The sequence below is a fragment of the Strix uralensis genome, chromosome 19 (assembly GCF_047716275.1).
Source record: "Strix uralensis isolate ZFMK-TIS-50842 chromosome 19, bStrUra1, whole genome shotgun sequence".
NCBI classification, from domain to species: Eukaryota; Metazoa; Chordata; class Aves; order Strigiformes; family Strigidae; genus Strix; species Strix uralensis.
This window is the reverse complement of record NC_133990.1, coordinates 9,722,670-9,740,807: the sequence shown is the minus strand read 5'-3', so window position 1 is coordinate 9,740,807 and position 18,138 is coordinate 9,722,670. Positions and strand designations below refer to the sequence as shown.

The 18,138-nt window shown below is 51.9% G+C and overlaps 1 protein-coding gene and 6 non-coding genes across 7 annotated transcripts; 3 read left to right on the top strand and 4 right to left on the bottom strand.

The window, feature by feature from the left end:
• Positions 1-3,146: 3,146 nt before the first annotated feature.
• MRPL58 (mitochondrial ribosomal protein L58) lies at positions 3,147-6,201 on the top strand. Its single transcript, XM_074889413.1, has 6 exons — positions 3,147-3,326; positions 3,735-3,771; positions 4,630-4,689; positions 5,318-5,400; positions 5,508-5,677; positions 5,969-6,201. The coding sequence occupies exons 1-6, from the start codon at positions 3,165-3,167 to the stop codon at positions 6,051-6,053; spliced, it is 597 nt and encodes a 198-aa protein (XP_074745514.1). The 5' UTR covers positions 3,147-3,164; the 3' UTR covers positions 6,054-6,201.
• Positions 6,202-6,802: 601 nt separating this feature from the next.
• Positions 6,803-6,875, top strand: TRNAR-UCU (transfer RNA arginine (anticodon UCU)). The gene has a single exon. It is a non-coding gene; the product is annotated as a tRNA-Arg (tRNA).
• Positions 6,876-7,711: 836 nt separating this feature from the next.
• On the bottom strand, positions 7,712-7,784 carry TRNAR-CCU (transfer RNA arginine (anticodon CCU)). Its single transcript has one exon. It is a non-coding gene; the product is annotated as a tRNA-Arg (tRNA).
• A 460-nt stretch (positions 7,785-8,244) lies between these two features.
• On the top strand, positions 8,245-8,317 carry TRNAR-CCU (transfer RNA arginine (anticodon CCU)). Its single transcript has one exon. It is a non-coding gene; the product is annotated as a tRNA-Arg (tRNA).
• Positions 8,318-8,820: 503 nt separating this feature from the next.
• TRNAR-UCG (transfer RNA arginine (anticodon UCG)) lies at positions 8,821-8,893 on the bottom strand. The gene has a single exon. It is a non-coding gene; the product is annotated as a tRNA-Arg (tRNA).
• Positions 8,894-12,392: 3,499 nt separating this feature from the next.
• On the bottom strand, positions 12,393-12,465 carry TRNAR-CCU (transfer RNA arginine (anticodon CCU)). The gene has a single exon. It is a non-coding gene; the product is annotated as a tRNA-Arg (tRNA).
• Positions 12,466-12,694: 229 nt separating this feature from the next.
• TRNAR-UCG (transfer RNA arginine (anticodon UCG)) lies at positions 12,695-12,767 on the bottom strand. Its single transcript has one exon. It is a non-coding gene; the product is annotated as a tRNA-Arg (tRNA).
• Between the last annotated feature and the right edge of the window lie 5,371 nt (positions 12,768-18,138).

Here is an 18,138-nt window from a genome sequence, read left to right as displayed (position 1 = left end):
ATTTCTTTGATTTTCATGTACAATTTGGGTCAAGAAAATGCTTCAGGCTCCTTTGCAGAAAGCAGAGAGAATATGCTGAACTATATTGCTGCATTATTTATATAACATACAATTTATGCACTTGGGCTGCTAACATTTGCCACACTATAAAAACCCCTCTTTTGTCAGCACCGAAGTCTCTGTAAAACTGCACAATTTCTAAGCTTGCAATTCAAATGCTATTTTTGTTTTGGCCTTTCTTGAAAACCACGCATCCAAAAATGACTGATCTAAGGAACATGATATTAGTATTTGGCTTAACAAAGGAACAGCTGCCGTATATCAGCAGTTTGTTCAGCAAAGTGCTGAGGGCATTTTTTTTCTGCATCCAAAAATATTAGTGGCCATATATATATGTCCTGATGACTCTGTGAGTCAGAGTCACTTGATTTTTTTCTTAAGTGAGGCTTTCAGCGATCAAAGGAGGAAAATATAAGCATCTTCTGGCCTTTTATGCCACCTTCTATGTAAACTTTTCAAATTGCTTTGAAAACACCAAGGAAAACTACACAACTCCATTAAGAGGGAAGAAGAGAGTATTAAGCAACCACACTGCTCACCACAGAAGCTGGTCTAATAGAGAGCAACAGCTATTTAATAGCACACCCCCACAACTCAAGACAGAAGGAAAAATACTGCATGCAATTAAAGCGGATGATAAAAAATATGATATAATAGAAAATAATTATTAATTTCAGCATTTGGCAAAACCGATGACCCTATTCAGCTCACACCATTAAGATCAATAAGGGTACAGCTTGTCAAGAATTCAGTTTTATGCTGAATTTGAAAGATGACATTTAGACAAGTGCATTTCCATTAGATCTAGTCTGGCTTCTTACCACCAGTTTGAATAACCCTTCAGAAAAGCACCCATCATTACAAATAGGGATGGACCATTTGAGACACATATTCAAGGGTTTTACAGAGCTCAAACTCTCACGGGGAAGGAGATTTGCTGATTCAGCAGTCTTCCCTCTCTTAGAGGAGCTGAGACCTTCTGGAAAGTCCCTCAAAGTCCTGACTTGCTCTTACATTAATGGCTTGTGCCTTTGCTCACACAAGGAGCAACTGGCTCCTTGGACACATCAGCTTTCGCATCAGGTTTCAGGGATGGCTCCTTACAGCTCTTGCTCACCGGTGACCACCACCACCAAATGGGGTAAGCTTGCTTTCTAAGCCAGCATCAGTACCGAGGCAGTTCATTTCTTCAGCTTAGATGTCAAAAGCTTGGCTCTGCTTGGGTCACGCCAAAGTAAGACCTTGTCATCCCAAGCCCTGCCTGCCAGGGAGAGCCATTTCCAGCCATCCAAGCGGAGATCACTCTGCTGTTTACCAAGGCTCTTTGGACATCTGCATCCACCAACACAGTGTGGGAATGAAGCAAAACCAGAAAAATGTCCTTTTAGATGGGTCTGGCTTCAACTGTGTGACCTTCAAGCTCCTTTCCCAGCCTCTCTGTGCACTGCACAATGACACCGTCCTTGGCATGTGTCACCAGCACAATAACAACGCTGACATGTTTGACAACAGTTGGTAAAATGAGTCATCCTGCTTTGGATATTTTACCCATCCCTCTGGCTACAAATCACAAACGTTTACCTGTTCCCTGTTAGAAATTAAGGTCACCAGATGGCATGGTTTGTCTCTGACAGTTCTGGTTTTTTCCTTAAAGCATTCTGTTTTCAGCTGAGTTTGGATGGGGGAAGCAGAGCAGAAGAACCACAGGACACTGAGATTCAATTAAAAAAAAGCGTGGAGCCCTCCTTGGCCCCCGAGCGCTGCTCAGCTGCAGTCAGGGCAGACCGACCACCAACATTCAGGACTTGCTCCTTTCCCAAGGACTGAGTTTCCTGATTCTGCACTGATTATCTAGATGGGACCCAGCTCAGATCCTTAATCACACACTGTCTTTGTATCAACTTCAAAATACCCATTTTTACTTCACCCATAGTTTTAAACAAAAGATCTTCAGCTCCTGTCAAAACACCAGAGTAAATGACAGCCCCATCCCTGCCTGTGCATTTTCCTACTGCCAGAAATAGCAATCCCCACCCCTCTCGAATGCACAGGCTCCTTGTCAAGCCAAGCTGACAGTTCCAACAAGAGTAAGAGCTGAAGGATTTCCACAAGTGCTTCACTCCCCTGCATCCCCCATCTACCTTGGCGTCTCTCTTGCAGACCTGGAAACACGTCTGTGCTGTTCTATCAGCATTCAAAAAAACCCAACTATATATATACACACGTATATATAAAACTTTTTAGCACTCTTGAGCAGATAAAAATCTGAAACCTCCCAGGTGCAAAACCGAGACAGTACATAAAAAATGCTGGATGTATCTTCACTGTTACACCCATCCGTCACTGCTCAGCTTGCAAAGGTGTGAGGTGCAGGCAGGAGCGTGCTGTCCCCCACCGCTGCCTCCACTACGGCGAGCTGGAAGCGACCTGCCCAAACCAGCCCCTGGTACCTGTCCCAGGGTGTCCCACACCCCACACCAGCCCCCCCTACCCCAGCTCACATCAGGCCACCACTCAGCCACCTCACCCCAGCAACCTCATCCCCAGCCATCCCACCCCCCACCACAGCAGGGCCTGCCTCAGCCCCCACAGAGCCCATCTACCCCCAAGCGCCCCACACCCCCCACTCAGCACCCCACAGAGCCCATCTATCCCCCAGGCGCCCCACACCCCCCACTCAGCACCCCACAGAGCCCATATACCCCCCCGACCGCATACATCCCCTACACAGTGCCACACAAGATCCCGTGCAGCCTTCCAGACCTCCTATACCCCCCCACGGTGCCCCACAGACCACAAAACGGCCCCCCAGACCTCCTACATCTCCCATTCAACACCCCAGAGACCCCGTGTACCCCCCAGACCTCCTACATCCCCCACTGACATCATACACCCCACAGATCCTATGCACCACCACAGGCACACCCCACAGATCCCATACACTTCACAGACCCCACGCAGCCCATATACCCCACATACCCCACCCCACCCGGCCCCCACAGCCCCCCCGCACCGCTGCCCCCGTAGGCCCCGCCCCGGAACGCCGGAGCGCAGCCGCCGTTTCTGTGGGGACGCTGTGGCGGGGGCGCACCGCGGGAGCCAAGATGGCGGCGCACACGCTGTGGGGCCTGTGCCGGCCGCGGCTGGGGCTGGGGCTTCTCACCGCCCGGTTCTCGCGGCGGGCCGCCGCCGGGACCGAGTACCGGAGCGCCTACAGCCTGGACAAGCTGTACCCACCGCGGCAGGACGGCGACGCCAGCGGCCCGGTGAGGGGGGCGGAGGGGGGGGGGGGGGGGTGTCAAGGAAGATGAGAGGGGGCGGGGCTTAATGTCTGAGTGACATAGAGCGAGTGGGCGGGGTTTGCGTCAAGGGGCGGTGCCCTCGCATGTGGGCGGGGCTTGGCACAACGGACCGTTCTTGCGGGTGGGCGGGGCTTAGCGAGGGGGCGGGGACTCCGGGGTGGGCGTGGCTTTCAAGAAAGGTGTTTACGGTGTGTGGGCGGGGCTTTTTAGGCGATATATTGGCGGTGTGTGGGCGGGGCTTAGTGGGCGGGGCCAGGCAGCGCCAGCCCCCCCGGGGCGAGCAGGGCCCGGCCCGAGGAAGCCGGTGGGGCGGCCCTGCCTCCCCTTGGCCTCGCCCCGGCGCCTAACGGGGCACCCCGCCGTCTTTTCCAGGAGCAGCCGCAGCCGGCCGTCCTCGACATCCCCATGGGTGAGTCCCCCCCGGAACACACCTGGGCCAAGGTGCTCGGCTGGGCGTGCCCTGGTTAAGTGCCCGCAGGAGGGTTAGGCTCCGGACTACGGAGTCTGTGCTCAATGCACAGAGCTAAACTCAGCGTGAAAGTGCCACCGAGCTACCGCTGTCCTTCAGGCCTGTGTGCTTGTCGTGGTTTAAACCCGGCAGCCAAACACCACGCAGCCACTTGCTCGCCCTTCCCTACCTGGGGAATGGGGGGGAGAGTTGGAGGGGTGAGGTAAGGAGACTCGTAGGTTGAGATAAAAACAATTTAATGATTGAAATAAAATAATAATTATAGTAATGATAGTAATAATAGAATATACAAACGAGGGATGCACAGTGGGATCGCTCACCGCTTGCTGACTGATGCCCGGCCCGTTCACGGCTAGCGATCCCAGAGGAGGGAAATTCCCAAAACTGCAATCCCCAGAGAGGAGAGAGTGCTTCCCGGCCAACTCTCATCTATAGACTGAGCACGACATTACATGGTATGGAATATTCCACTGACAAATTTGGGTCTATTGCTCTGGCCATGCTCCCTCCCAGCTCCTTGCGCACCTGCATGCTAGCAGGACATGGGAAGTTGAAAAGTCCTTGATTTCTTAGCAACAACCAAAAACATCAGTGTATTATTAACATTCTTCTCATACCAAATCCCATACTGCATCCAAAACACAGCACTGTTCTAGTTAGTGAGAAGAAAAATTAGCTCTATCCCAGCCAAAACCAGGACAGTGCTGCAGCCTGGATCATCCCCGTTCCCTGCTGCCCACTGCAAAACCAGCTGGGAATGTGTCTCCAGGTCAGCACGCTGCTGCTCTTCTCTTCCAGCTCGCCTGACCGTGTCCTACTGCCGGAGCAGTGGCCCTGGCGGACAGCACGTTAATAAAGGTGAGAAAGAGGTTCTCCCACTCTGAAGGAAAAATAATAGTCTTCAGTTGTTTCTCTATACTTTGTGGTAAAATATTGAGAACTTGAAATTAGAGAGCATCTTTGTGCTGCCTGATGCTAATTTTTCATTATCGTTACCGTACATTTTAACAAAACTCAGTCCTCATTGCTCGCGAGCAGTGGTGACACATTTGATTCTCCTAGAAACACTCTTACTGGGATCATTGCTGCTACACGTGCCACATGAAACACCACCTCTGTCTGATCTGGTTTCTTTGATCAAACATACAACAAGCCAATTGGATTCTGAAACTTCACGGTGCAATAAATTCTCAGCTTAATTCAAATAAACTAAAAATACTTCCTATTCTGCCATTGCCATTAAAAATAAGGTCACAAGTGACTGGCAATAGCAATAAATACTGTAGTGTCTAGAAAGGCAAATCTCCATAAAACTTTAGAGTTTGTCTTGCAGAGTGGTATGTAAAAGTATAGCAAGGAAAAAAAAAAGTGATCTTTCAGAAAATTAATTCTGGAATCATCCTGTGTTCAAAGCCAGCAGTGAACAGACTGAATTATCTCATAAATAGCCATTACATTGAAAAAAAGATCCTGTTTTTCCTCCCAGCGAATACCAAGGCAGAAGTTCGGTTCCACCTGGCATCAGCAGACTGGATTCCAGAAGCTGTGAGACAAAAAATGGCATCGATGGTAACTACCCCTCCACTTCCAGCCAAGGTTTAAATGTCACACTTTCAGACAGAACGTGACAGGTCTAACGAGGTTTCAGTGATCACATCACGTTTTCCCCTCTTTAGCACAGGAATAAGATAAACCGAGACGGTGAGCTGATTGTGAACTCTGAAGCGAGTCGCTACCAAATGAGGAATCTGGCAATTTGTTTAGAAAAAATCAGAACCATGGTCACGGAGGCTACCGAGACGCCCAAGGTGGTGTCTAAGGAGACAACACAGAAACTCATAGAGAGGTATCTTTATTGAAATGGCTTTTGTTCGAGATGGATTCAGCTTATCCTGTTATATGATTTAGTTTGCAGCATCTTTAAACATAATCTTCATACTCATTTGGATTTCCTTTTTAAAAAAAAAAAATCACTGGTCCATTAGATTTTAACTGCTTTCCTGGGTAGCATCCCAAAACCAGGGACTGTTGTTTGTGGACATTTGTGGGCTCATCAAATCTACATTATAACTGTGCTCAAAGTTGAATATTTAAATGTTTTCTTTGTACACTAAAAGATCTTTTCATTTTGTTTTAGGGTGGAAAACATGAACCGTGAACGACTACGACAGAAAAAGATACACTCAAATATAAAGCAGAGCAGGAAGGCAGACTTTGACTGAGAGGAGCAGAGATTGAAGTCCTTGGCATACCGTCTTTTGAAAGAAATGGCACTGGCAGCTGTAAATGATGCTAAACTCATGAGCTATATTGAATAAAAATGGTCTAAAAGTGTAAATAAAAATATTTAACATCTGCTTTTGAACATAATGATACATGACAGCCTGTCAATCATTTTGCACAAAAATTACTGTTCATGTTTGAGAAAGACAAAAAAATCTGAATTTTTTAGTTAGCTTTTTTTTTAAAAAAATTCTTTGTGTCCTGCATCCAGCCCTCTGCTCTGTGAGAGCACCCTCTGCTGCTGAACACAAAAGCAGCATTAGGTTTCTGGGGAAAGAAAGGAAAAAGTAAAAGCAGTCTTTATATATCTAAGTAGCAAATAGAGTATTCACTGTTTCCAGCACTTTCCTTACATTTTAGTTGACTTTTCCCTAACCAAAAAAAGTGCATGTCATTTTGTTAAATTAATCTAAAGTCATGGCAGCAATCTGACAGGAGGAAGTTGCTCTCTGTTAGCACTAAAGGACAGAAGCCACCCTGTAAGTGCAGGAGGCCTCTGGCCCTTGAGGTAGAACACCAAAAAACCTCCGGCTGGGTCTTGCAGGCTGCAAGAATCACTCGTTAGTGGACCCTGTTTAAACAGAACAAAGTTTTGCAGTGTAATGTGGATTTCAGCACCGTCAGATTAATTCACTGGTGGGGGGGTCTCAAAGATATGGAAATTACCCTTTTTTCACCTTTTCACAGGGCCCCAGTGGCCTAATGGATAAGGCACTGGCCTTCTAAGTCAGGGATTGTGGGTTCGAGTCCCACCTGGGGTGAGGAGAGATGGTTCTGTTTTAGGCAAAAACCCAAATCGGAGGAAAGTGCTCTCTGCTGGGTTGCACTGGGGCACAGCAGGGTGTGTGGGGCTCTGCTCTGGACACTCATGGCTCTGCTACAGGCAGTGCACAGTTCCCTTTGGAAGGGAGGACTTTAGAGCTCACCCCTTACACAGCCCAGATCAGCATTTATATCTGCAAAGCTCAGAGAGCTCAAATCCCACATCCTTCCCAAAACAGGCTGCCTGGGGGGTGGAGGAGCACACCAATGCATCCTGACTTCCCTCCCAGAAAACCCTGCCTCAGACTGGCCGCCTCCACCTCCCCATCACACCCTGCCCACCAAGGGCAGCAGAGATACTAATTTTTCTCCTGCCTAAAGCTTTTCTGCATGGGAGAGGGGTGGCTGCCAGCTCCCCTTCTCACAGGCAAAGGTGTCTGCAAGCTCCTGGCCCTTAAAAGCAAGGGGGGTGTCACTGCTCCAGACATATTTCTGACACTGAAAGTTGTCACATGAACATCAATTGCAACAGCAACAACCTCCCATGACCAGGAGAACTCACTGCCCCCTATCACCTGCTGCTCAGGTGTCCCTCTTCAGATTTTACAGTAAGATTTGCAAAATTTAGCTTAAAGCCAGCACATGACACCAAGGTTTGGAGGAGCTGGACATTCTGGGGACGTAAAAGCGTGTTTCAAGGTTCTACCTGTTTATACACCAACAAACCCCATAGTCGGGATACCTGGGTCAGGGTGCCCCGGCAGCGCCCTAGAAGGGGGTGAATCGCCCCGAACTGCAGCAGCGACCCCCCCCAACAGCCGGAGGAGAAAAGAATCACCCCAGATGGGACTCGAACCCACAATCCCTGGCTTAGGAGGCCAGTGCCTTATCCATTAGGCCACTGGGGCTTCGCACGAACGTATTTTTGGTGCCGTAACTTAACTCTCTGATGGCCAGAGGGGAGCGTGGCCGTGGCGTGCGGGCAGGGGGGGTTTCACGCAGCCCCCGGAGCATCCCCCGGGGCTCAACGTCCCTTCGAGGAGCCAGCCCCGGCCCCCACAGGCCTCGCAGCTCCCCTCCCTCCATCGCCCAGTGAAACCGCCCAGCGCAGCCCCAGCTCCGTGCACAGCCCATGGGGGGGGCGAGGGGAGCGAGGAGGGGCTGGAGCCCCCCCGTAGAGCCCAGCTCCGCCCTCACCCCGCTCTCCCGCGCCGGCGGGACGGGAGGGGCCGGTGCCCACCGCCGGTTTTCGGTGCAATAATTCACCCCCCCGCCCCCCTTCCGAGGCCGCCTCGGGGCCGTTCGCTCCGGACCCCGCGGAAAAACCGCGGGGGGTGCGGAGCAGAGGAGGGGGGTGACCCTTGCGTGGCCCCAGTGGCCTAATGGATAAGGCACTGGCCTCCTAAGCCAGGGACTGTGGGTTCGAGTCCCACCTGGGGTGACAACCGCCTTTTTCCATACCCCGGCTCTTTGCAACAAAGGGGTGATGTAGAGACCACCACCCCCACCTCCCCCCAACCCCCCCTGTGCCTCGCCCCAGCCCCGCGGTAGCTCACCGGGTGCTCCCTGCAGCGGTGAAAAGCCCCAGCCCGGGCCGCCCCCGCCCTCTTATCCCGCCCCCAGGAACCGGCCCCAGCTGGGGCAGAGCCCCCGCCGCAGCATGGGGCCGGGCTCTGGTTCGCCTCCACCGCCGGGACAGGGCGCCGTGGGCCGCTGCCTCGACGTGGGGCAGAGCCCCAGGGACACGAACCCCCGCTCCGGTCCCGGGGACCCGCAGGGTAAATCCTGCCCTAAAGCTGCCCCCAGCACAGGCACGTATCCGCGAGTTTTGCCCCACGGCTACCCCCGGGGGTGCTCTCACCCCACGGGATATCGATCGCCGTCCCCCCCGAGCCTGTGACACGGGGAAATTAAACAATTCGAGGATGTCTCGTGGCTTTAAAACAACCACGAAGGGACTCGAACCCTCAATCTTCTGATCCGAAGTCAGACGCCTTATCCATTAGGCCACGTGGTCCCCCATAACACTACTCTGGGGACAGTGACACACACGGGGGGGTCCTGGGGGGTCCCTGCCACCCCCTTTGCATCACCCACACTCCCATTCTTCCCGGGGTTGTGACTGCTCCTCCCGGCCCAACGCTGGCGATGGGAGTGAGCAGGGGGGGTCCCTCCTCCCCCGGGACCCCATAGGGTGCCAGTAGGTCATCGTAACCCCCCCCAGCCTCAGTTTACCCCGTATGTGTGGATGGAGGCTGTGCCGTGCAGGAATCCTGCAGGCTGGAGCAGCGACGTTCCCCTCCTGGCAGCAGCTTCACTCCCGCTGCTCAAGCCGTGCTGCTGAGGATGCCAGCAACTCGGAACACAAATGCAGCCCAAAATGCAAAGAGCAGACACCATCCAGGAGACACCCCCAACACAGAGAAGCTGGGGTCACCCTCCAGCTGCCAGGGGTACACAAGTCCAGGCCTTCCCTGCCATATCCTCACGGAAAGACAAAGTCAAGACTTTTATTCCAGCCAAGGCTGTGTATGAGCCTTAAGCTGGAGGGAAAGCGTGTTTGACTCCCAGGGTCGGGCATTACTGGGGAAGGAAGAAGGATGCAAGGAGAAACACCATGGGCCTTGTTAAGCTCCTGTTCATTATCAATAACACCTCCTGCATACTCCTCCTGGTGCAGCTTGGCGTCTCCCCAAAACCTTCATTTCTCATCTAATCCTAAAAAAGTGTTTCCCAAAGCCAACCGCAGGGCAGGAAGGTATTTTAACCTCTTCTGCAGCCACAGGAGGTTTCAGGGACACGTTGGTTCCTGGGCTACACTCAGCTCAGCTTCAACCTGTGTGTCTTTTCTGATGTGTCCAAACAAGAGTAGAGACATGCTGGAGAGAAAATGCTGCACTAGAAGACTCTACGCTGCGGGTGTGCAAAGCTTCCCAGTATGGCCGGTGGCAGCACCCAGCAGCCAGTCCAGAGCATGCCAGCAGCTGCCCCAGCTCCACCCACCCCTGGTGCCCCCCAAGAGCTCTCCAAGCCACAGAGACACAGGGGTGTGGGGTGCAAATCCCAGGGGTGTCGGATGGGGAGAGGCCGGTGTGATGAGGGGATGTGGGAGGGCAGTGCCAAGCCAGATGTGGGGTGGGGACAGCATGGCCAAGTGGGTCTGGTGCCTGACTGCAGACCAGGGGGTCTGAGTCCCCCATGGCCGAGTGTCCCTTGCCCCCGGGGCCTCACCCCAGGGTGCAGGCAGTGCTGCAGGAAGCTCCTTGTTGCTGGCAGCGCTTGCCTGCCCTTGCCTAGTGCCAGGGAATTTGCAGCCCTGAGAAAGCCATGTGTCACTGCAGCATTTCCTCCGTGGCTGTTTTCTTCCCTCTCTGCACCCTGGTCCTCACCCACCAGCTGGCAAAGACACTCCCGCTCATAAGAAGTAGCACAGCTTCAGTCTTCTGCTGCTTGAAGCTTAGCGCTCCAGAGGGGGAAGAGGAGAGAAACAGCAGAAACAAACCTTGGTGCCACCCGAGCAAGGCCATTGATGCTGGAAGTCCCTCTGACCACGCAGTGAACCAGCCCAGGCCCCTCAGGATGCTGCCACCAGGACGTCCCAGCAGGAGTGCGGGTACAGCATCTCCAGGAGACGCAAAGAAAACACTGCCTGAAGGAAGCCAAGTGATCAAACACCCCTAAGAGCCACCTAAACTATCCAAACTTGTAAGAAGGGTACAAAAAATGTTTTCTGGCCATGCTTTCATTCAATGGCCCTGAAGCTGGTCACCCTAAGAGGTAGAGGGCAACTGGTCCCAGGTAAAATCAGCCTGGAGACACCCCTTTAGCCCTTTCCCCAGCCCACAAAGCAGGCAGGGGCTTTGACAGGTTTGCTGTTTTCTAGACAGCAGAGTCATTTCCTGCCACACCTAAGAGAGAAAAATTACTTAGAAAGAAACTTCACTTTAGGTTTTACTAGTGTGATATCACCCTGACCGCAGCTGCCTTTTAAATTCCATTAATTGCATATGAAAAGACCCACCAAGCACCTTTTTAATGCAACAAACCTGAGAGCGCATTATCCCAAAGGCACTTACGTGCAGGACTCTGGTCCCAGGGCAGCACAGCCAAACTGCGCGACCCCAATGACCAGCCCTTTGCGGAGATGCAGTTTCTGGCAGAGGAATAAAGCTTTCTTCCCATTAGAGCTTGTCCTGCTCCAGGAAGAGGTTTACTTGACACCTGTAAGGCAGTCATCCCCCAGCATCAATTGGCTTTTCTGTTGGGGTTACACATCCAGCTGATGATACAAGGAGCAGCTGGAGCGGATGAAAACGCAGCTGAAATTCCCTGCTCAACCCTGACTCAACACAGACCCAGCTCTGCCCAGACAAGGCCAAATAAACAGCTTTAACTGCTCTGCTTTTGCACCTGGGACACCTTAAAAGATGTCTGTGCCCAAGCCAGAACCATCCTTTCATTAACACCTCTCCAAAAATCATCCTTCCATCAAAAGGTCCCAGGGCAAAAGCTCAGTAACAGCCTCACACGAGCACTCAGCACGCAGGACCGCACAACCGGCCGGATAAAGCATCCACCTTTGCACCAAAACCTGGGGCAGTTTGTAGCTGCTCCTCGTTGCTTCCCTTTCTCATGAGATCTAAATTGGGACCGCTGGCCATGAGCAGATAACCGCATCATCCCAACAGCACTGTGTGCAGCTCGTGTACAGTGGTTGGTGGCACAGCGAGCAAGCCTGCAGCTACCGTGGGGCTCTCACTGCCCCAAAACACACATCGTGGACCATCCCGACCTTCCTCTTCAGTCTTCCCCACTACAAGCTCTGGCTCCAGCGGCTGCGCTCAGACACGTACATTCAGCAGCGCTGGTTTATTCACACTTCTGGGTTCCCCTGGTGCATTTACCTCACAGAATCATCTCGGTTGGAAAAGACCTTGAAGCTCCTCCAGTCCAACCATGAACCTCACACTGACCGTTCTCAACTCTGGCACTGGGTCAACCCAACTCTTCAATCCCTCCAGAGATGGAGACTCCACCCCTGCCCTGGGCAGCCCATTCCAACGCCCAACAACCCCTTCTGCAAAGAAATACTTCCTAAGAGCCAGTCTGACCCTGCCCTGGCGCAGCTTGAGGCCATTCCCTCTTGTCTTACTGCTTATTACTTCGTTAAAGAGGCTCATCCCCCCTCTCTGCACCCTTCTTTCAGGGAGTTGTAGAGGGCCATGAGGTCTCCCCTCAGCCTCCTCTTCTCCAGACTAAACCCCCCTCAGTTCTGTCAGCCACTCCCCATCAGACCTGTGATCCAGACCCCCACCAGCTTCGTTGCCCTTAATTGCCATCTGCCGCCAGGGATGGGGAACGTCTGTCCCACCGAGCAGCCAAGGCCAGACCCTGCCGGGCAGCAGGAGGAGGAGGAGGAGGAGGAGGAGGCGGCCGGGCAGCGCTGCGCGGGGCTGGCGGCACTAAAACGGCGAGAAGGAGCACGGAAAGGGGCTCGGCAGGGGTAAAAGGGGGCCCACCCCAGATGGGACTCGAACCCACAATCCCTGGCTTAGGAGGCCAGTGCCTTATCCATTAGGCCACTGGGGCTGCGCAGGGCGCGCGCCCCGGGCCGCGGGAACGGCCCCGACCCCCGCCCGCGCCGCGAGGGCCGGTGCTGCGGGGGCGCGCGCGTGACCCCCGCGGGGGTCCGGGGCCGGGCTGGACCGGGAGCGGCGGCGGCACGACGGGACCAACCCCGAGTCCCCCCCGCGCCAAGGGGAAGAGGCGCGAAGGGAGAAAAGCTGGAGCGGGTTTAAAAGGGAGGGGGAAAAAGGGTCGACCACGAAGGGACTCGAACCCTCAATCTTCTGATCCGAAGTCAGACGCCTTATCCATTAGGCCACGCGGTCACTCGTGCTGCAGCCCCCCCAGCGCTGCTGCCAACCCCCAGCATCACCCCCACCCCCCCACACGCCCCCGGACCCCCGGGGCACCAGCGCCGGAGCCCCCCGGAGCTGGGGGGCGCTGGGACCCCAGAAGACGTGGCCGGGGAAGGGCTGCGTGTTGCCGCGGGCAGGGTGGGGAAACCGAGCGTGGGACCTGCCGGCGCTGCAGCGGGGCGATTGTCCCGCAGCCAGAGCTGGGGGGCTCTGTTGCGGAGAGGCAGAAGCGGGGTGCTGCGCAGATGGGCTCCCGCTGAGCGCCCAAGTCCCCCCATCGCCTCGCCCAGCCTCGCAAGTGCCACGCGGGTCCGGCTTCCCTCCCTCCTGTGCTGCAGGAGGGACGTGGCACAGAGTGTGCAGCGGGGCCGAGGGCCTTGCTGCAACGGGACATGGTGGGTACCAAAAGTCTGCAGAACAGGGCAGATTCACAGCTCCCGTGCACTCAAATCCCACCAGCTGCTGGCAGGCGCAAGGGATTGCTGGAGACCAAGTCACCTCTAGCACCGTTCTGGGGGCTCAACGTTGTCTCACCTCTAGTGACACTGTCACCCACCAGCGTAAACCCCTACAACCAACACAGCCCTCAAACCCCAGCACAGTCACCCCTACTTCTCGTGCCCCTTATGTCTGATTCAAAACCTGTCTTATGGCCCATATGCTTCCCGCCTCCTATCTCAGACACAACCAGTATAATTACCACAGTAATAAGGTGTCATCTATGATGTCCCAGCAGGATGGGACTTTCCAAGCACACAAGAATTGGAGCCGTTATCCCCCGAGGGAACCATCACTTTGAACACCTGGAGGTATCGCTGGAATCACAGCAGAAAAACTAGGCAGTGATAGAGAGGAGGGCAGCTGAGGGAAAGACAGATGGAGATGTAAATTAAAAAGTCTCTGAGCCTTTCAAATTAACTGTGAGGACTTGGAGAAGAACCTTGAGAGCACAGGAGATCAACAAGGAGGTAGAAACAGAAAATCAGTGGGTGCATGAAAGGCTCAGTGCTCTGGGAAATGAGGATATACCCTAACGCCTGCAGCCTGGGCTGCTATGGAGCAGGATCAGGCTCAAAGGAGAGCAGCCTCTCCTCTGTCTCCCCGGCATCCCTCACATCACACCAGCACTAATTCCTATTCCATTTCTCTGGGGTTGCAGCAGACTCTCAGCCCTGTAAATGAGACAAGATTTGTTTCTGAGTGGCTCTGGCTCCTTGCCTTTTCTTTGTGGAGACAGGCCCTTTCTTTTCCTCTCCCTCAAATCGTTGGATTTTTTTTTAATGACCTTATTTTTCCTTTACCACAACTAAAAGCTGCTCCCAAGAGCCAGCTGAGTGCATCAAACCATTAGCAAATTCTTCCTTCCAATGCAAATAAATACATAAAATGTCTAGTTTCTGTTTACAAAATGTCCATCTCTCATTAATAAATATCAAATCAACTTCTACATAACAAATGACGTGTCATGGAACCGTTCATAAGACACACGGTACCATTTGCCTCCTTATTTGGAAGCAGGAGATGATGCAGGGAGCTTTTATAGCTATCCTCACCTTTTCTCTTGGGACAGGTAAGTTCAAGAGCGATAGAAAACTTTGAGGAATTCTGTTCTCAGCGATGGGAGAAGGGATTTGCCTGTGTTAATGATGTCTTTCATATCCACGGCTCCAGCTCCACACCCTTTCTCTTTTGGTACATCTCTCTCTTACAGGTTGAGATCTTGCCTGATCCTTTTCTGATTCAAGTGGAATTTTTTTTCTAGCAGGGGCTGCTCCAGGGTACTTCTGCACCTACTATGATGTTGTTGAGTACCTGAACATTTCCTCTCACAGCAAGCTGCATGCACACATACTGCCCAAGACAAACTCGAAGGAGCCTGTGGAAGTGAAGATGGATTTTATGCTGATGGCTATTCTCTCTGTGGTAAGGACCCAAAATTTCTGTCAAGTCTTTATAACAGAAAGCTGGGAGATTGCTAGATTGCGGTCCGAGTACTCTGCCAGGCTGAAGGCTACACGGGTGAGAATCAGCTTCTTCCACTTCTTCAGCTTTCTGCTATTTGAAAGCATTTTCAGAAGATCCGGAGTATTTTCTCCCACATACTTCCAGGAAAAAGTTCAGAGATAGGTTCAGACAAATAGCCTGCTTTATAGCAGGCTCTAAAAATAAGCCTGTGGAGTGCCTGAACTGAACAATGCATTTGCAGGGCACTGGCATGTAAACGTTAACAATAATCTTTTTTTTTTTTTTAAACCATTGAACCGTGTGCTCCCACTCTTCAGCCGTAGGACCAAGATCACTGAGCTCTCCTGAGTCGAGTTTCTGCACTCTGTGCTGTCCACTGCAAGAGCAACAGGGGAGAGCTGCTGGGCTCTGCATTGGATGTATCTAAGAAAATCAGCTAAACATCTTTCCTTTTGTTTCACCAGGTGGAAAAGCTCCAGACAGTCACTTTTTACTTCGTGCTGAACCTGGTAAGTCCCTTGAGAGCGTTTCTCTCCTGTGATGCACAGCACGATGGCTGGTGACAAGCCCGACACTCATATGTCTCCTGCAACTTCTTCCCCCAGGAGTGGGAAAACACTTTTGTAGGCTGGGACCCGCAGGATTTCTGTAACATTTCCAAAATCATTCTGCCAAAGGATGCGTATTGGTCTCCCCCCATCTTCATTTTAGAGCGGTAGGTTCCCCTTTCATTTTTATTCACTGGCTTAAGAGAAATACAATGGATGCAAACTGCTGGTATTATTGTAGGAAATGGGATAAACTCATATGGTTAAAAGTTGTTCCCATGAGCTCTCTGTAACTAAAAACCTTGTAATTTAGATTAATGGTGACCACAGTTTATACAAAGCACTTTGTGGCTCTGTAACACTGTAACATCTCCAGAAATGTCCCATCTGGGCTGTAGTTAAAGCTGAGGAAGCAGCAGAGACCAGCAACATCGTGGAATGGAATGACCCTTAGCGGTTTGTTGTAAGAGACAGGACAGAGGACTGTGGGTCTGCCGGAGGGATGAGCACCGCCGCTCTCCGGCTGGGGGGGAGGAGGGGGAGGCAGCTCTGCAGCACAGCAGAGCCAGCAACAAGCCCTTGCCCTGGGTGAGAGTGGGAAGCAGAGAGGAGGGAACGAGGAGTTTCTCTTAGGAGATGCAGAGCTACTACAAACCTTAGTCCAGAGGCACTCACCAGTCCTTCTTCAAGCCCCAGATTTCCTCTCCTCACTGCTACACCCTATGGCTGGGTGACAATGCAGAGCCCTCCTGAAAGGATGCTTAGAGCCCAGGCTTTTGTGGGACTGAGGAGCATTGCAGCCTCTTGGAGCTTGGTCACTCTCCTCTTTTGTTCCTTCCAGAGTGAACGGACAAAACTCGAACTTGGATTATATGGCTGTCATGCACAACGGCAGCTTCAACTTCACCCAGCCCTTCCAGGTTACCTTAACATGCAGCTTGATGATCTTCAAGTTTCCCTTTGACACCCAGACATGCAACCTGAGCATAGCTTCATTTCTCTACTCAGGTACAGCAGCAAGCTGGGTTTTACCACAGCTGGGCTAAATTTGAAGGAGATAGACCCTGGCTAACCCCTGGGTTCCCTTAGCAGCACCACACTCTCACACTGGGTTAGCAGGGTTGAGGTGATGTAACACCAGGGAAAATGAGCTAAAACACTGTCATTCTGTTTTGACATGTGTCCCAGCAACATCTCTGGAAACATCTGGATGTTCTGTGGCAAGTCCCTCCCAGTATTGGTCTCTACAGACCAAGAGACTAGGAGGCTTCCTGCAAAAAGGCTATTTGCTCACATACAATTTTGCGGGACTGATCTTTAAACATACCTGAAACCCATGGAAACAAGAGGAAATTAAGGACAGTTTCAGGGACCCAAACTGCAGAGTCCATCCCAATGGGAAGGGTTGAAAAATAAGCAGAGGTGACACAAAACCCTCCAGCTCCTATCTGCAGAGGACAACTGTCCTAATTCACCAGAGATTTCCCCTCTGATCCACATGTCCAGGGGTCCAGCCAAGTCTCTTTACCGGAGTCCTTTTTAATTTCTCCCTGATGGGCTAAGAAACTCCAGCAGTGCAAGAAACGTTGCCTTTCCTCATTTACATGCACCCTTGGTTGGGAGGAAAAGGGAAAGGAAATAACTGACCTCTAACAAATACCTAAATTCTGCAACTTCTCTCTTCCTCTGCCTCCTGCCCAAGCAGTAACAGACCTTGTCATGAAGACGAGACAGACACCAGCCGAGATCATAAGAGACAGCCAGAGTTACTTCCTAACTGATGGAGAATGGAAGTTCACCAACCTGAGCATCATTGAACATTTAGAAGAGCACGATGGTGAACACTTTCCTGTGGTCACCTATGTGGTACTGCAGTATTTTCATACTATATTGCACTGATTTGCCACCAAAAAGAAAAAAGTATGAAACAAGATAATTTTCTACATTGGGGAACAAGCATTCGCCCAACACAGTAAGTTATCTCCTGCTCACCTAAATTTTGTCCACCTTCTTCAACAGATTTCCATGGAGAGACGACCCACTCTGTATGTTTTGAACCTGATCCTCCCAACATGCGCCCTGTATCTGCTGGATATGGCTGTGTTGTTTGGACCCAGCTCTCTCGAGGAGAAAATCAGTTTCCAGATCGCCATCATCCTTGGCAGCTCCATGTTAGCTGTGATTCTCAACAACATCCTCCCAACTTCCTCCAACAAACCACCTGTAATAGGTACTCATTATTTATTGAATAAAAACTGATTTTTACACACGTATCAACACTAAGGAAGGTCTTTGGGAGTTTATGGACATGTTCATGAACACTGAAGGCATGAACAGCTAAGCTTTATCAGCTTGCTGGAGTTAGAAATTTCCCCCCTTCCCCAGCAGGCAACTGAATGCAGACAGGATTACATTTGAGAAAATTATGGCAATTATCACAGGCTCTCTTTGTTTTCATACTGTTCTGCAGTGGTATTCTTCTTAGGCACCTTCCTGCTCATGATCATGGCTGTGTTGGACACCTTCTTCCTGTTGCACCAGCAGCACAAATCCCTGCGCTTAGACAAGATTCTCAGAAGCTTCCAGCAAGGTAAAACCACCCATAACCTCTTAAACAAGTAGGTTTGGTGCGTTTTACCGCACGTTCATTGGAGCAAGGGTGGGTTTCCTCAGGGCAACCACTGCCCCGGGCAGTTATTGGTCATGGTAGCCACCCACCAAGCCCCTATTTGCTCTTCGCAGACGGGCACGCCGAGCTGGCGCTGAGAGCCATGAACCAGACCACGAAACACCTCGCCAAGGAAGGCGCCCAACTGCTGAACCTTCCC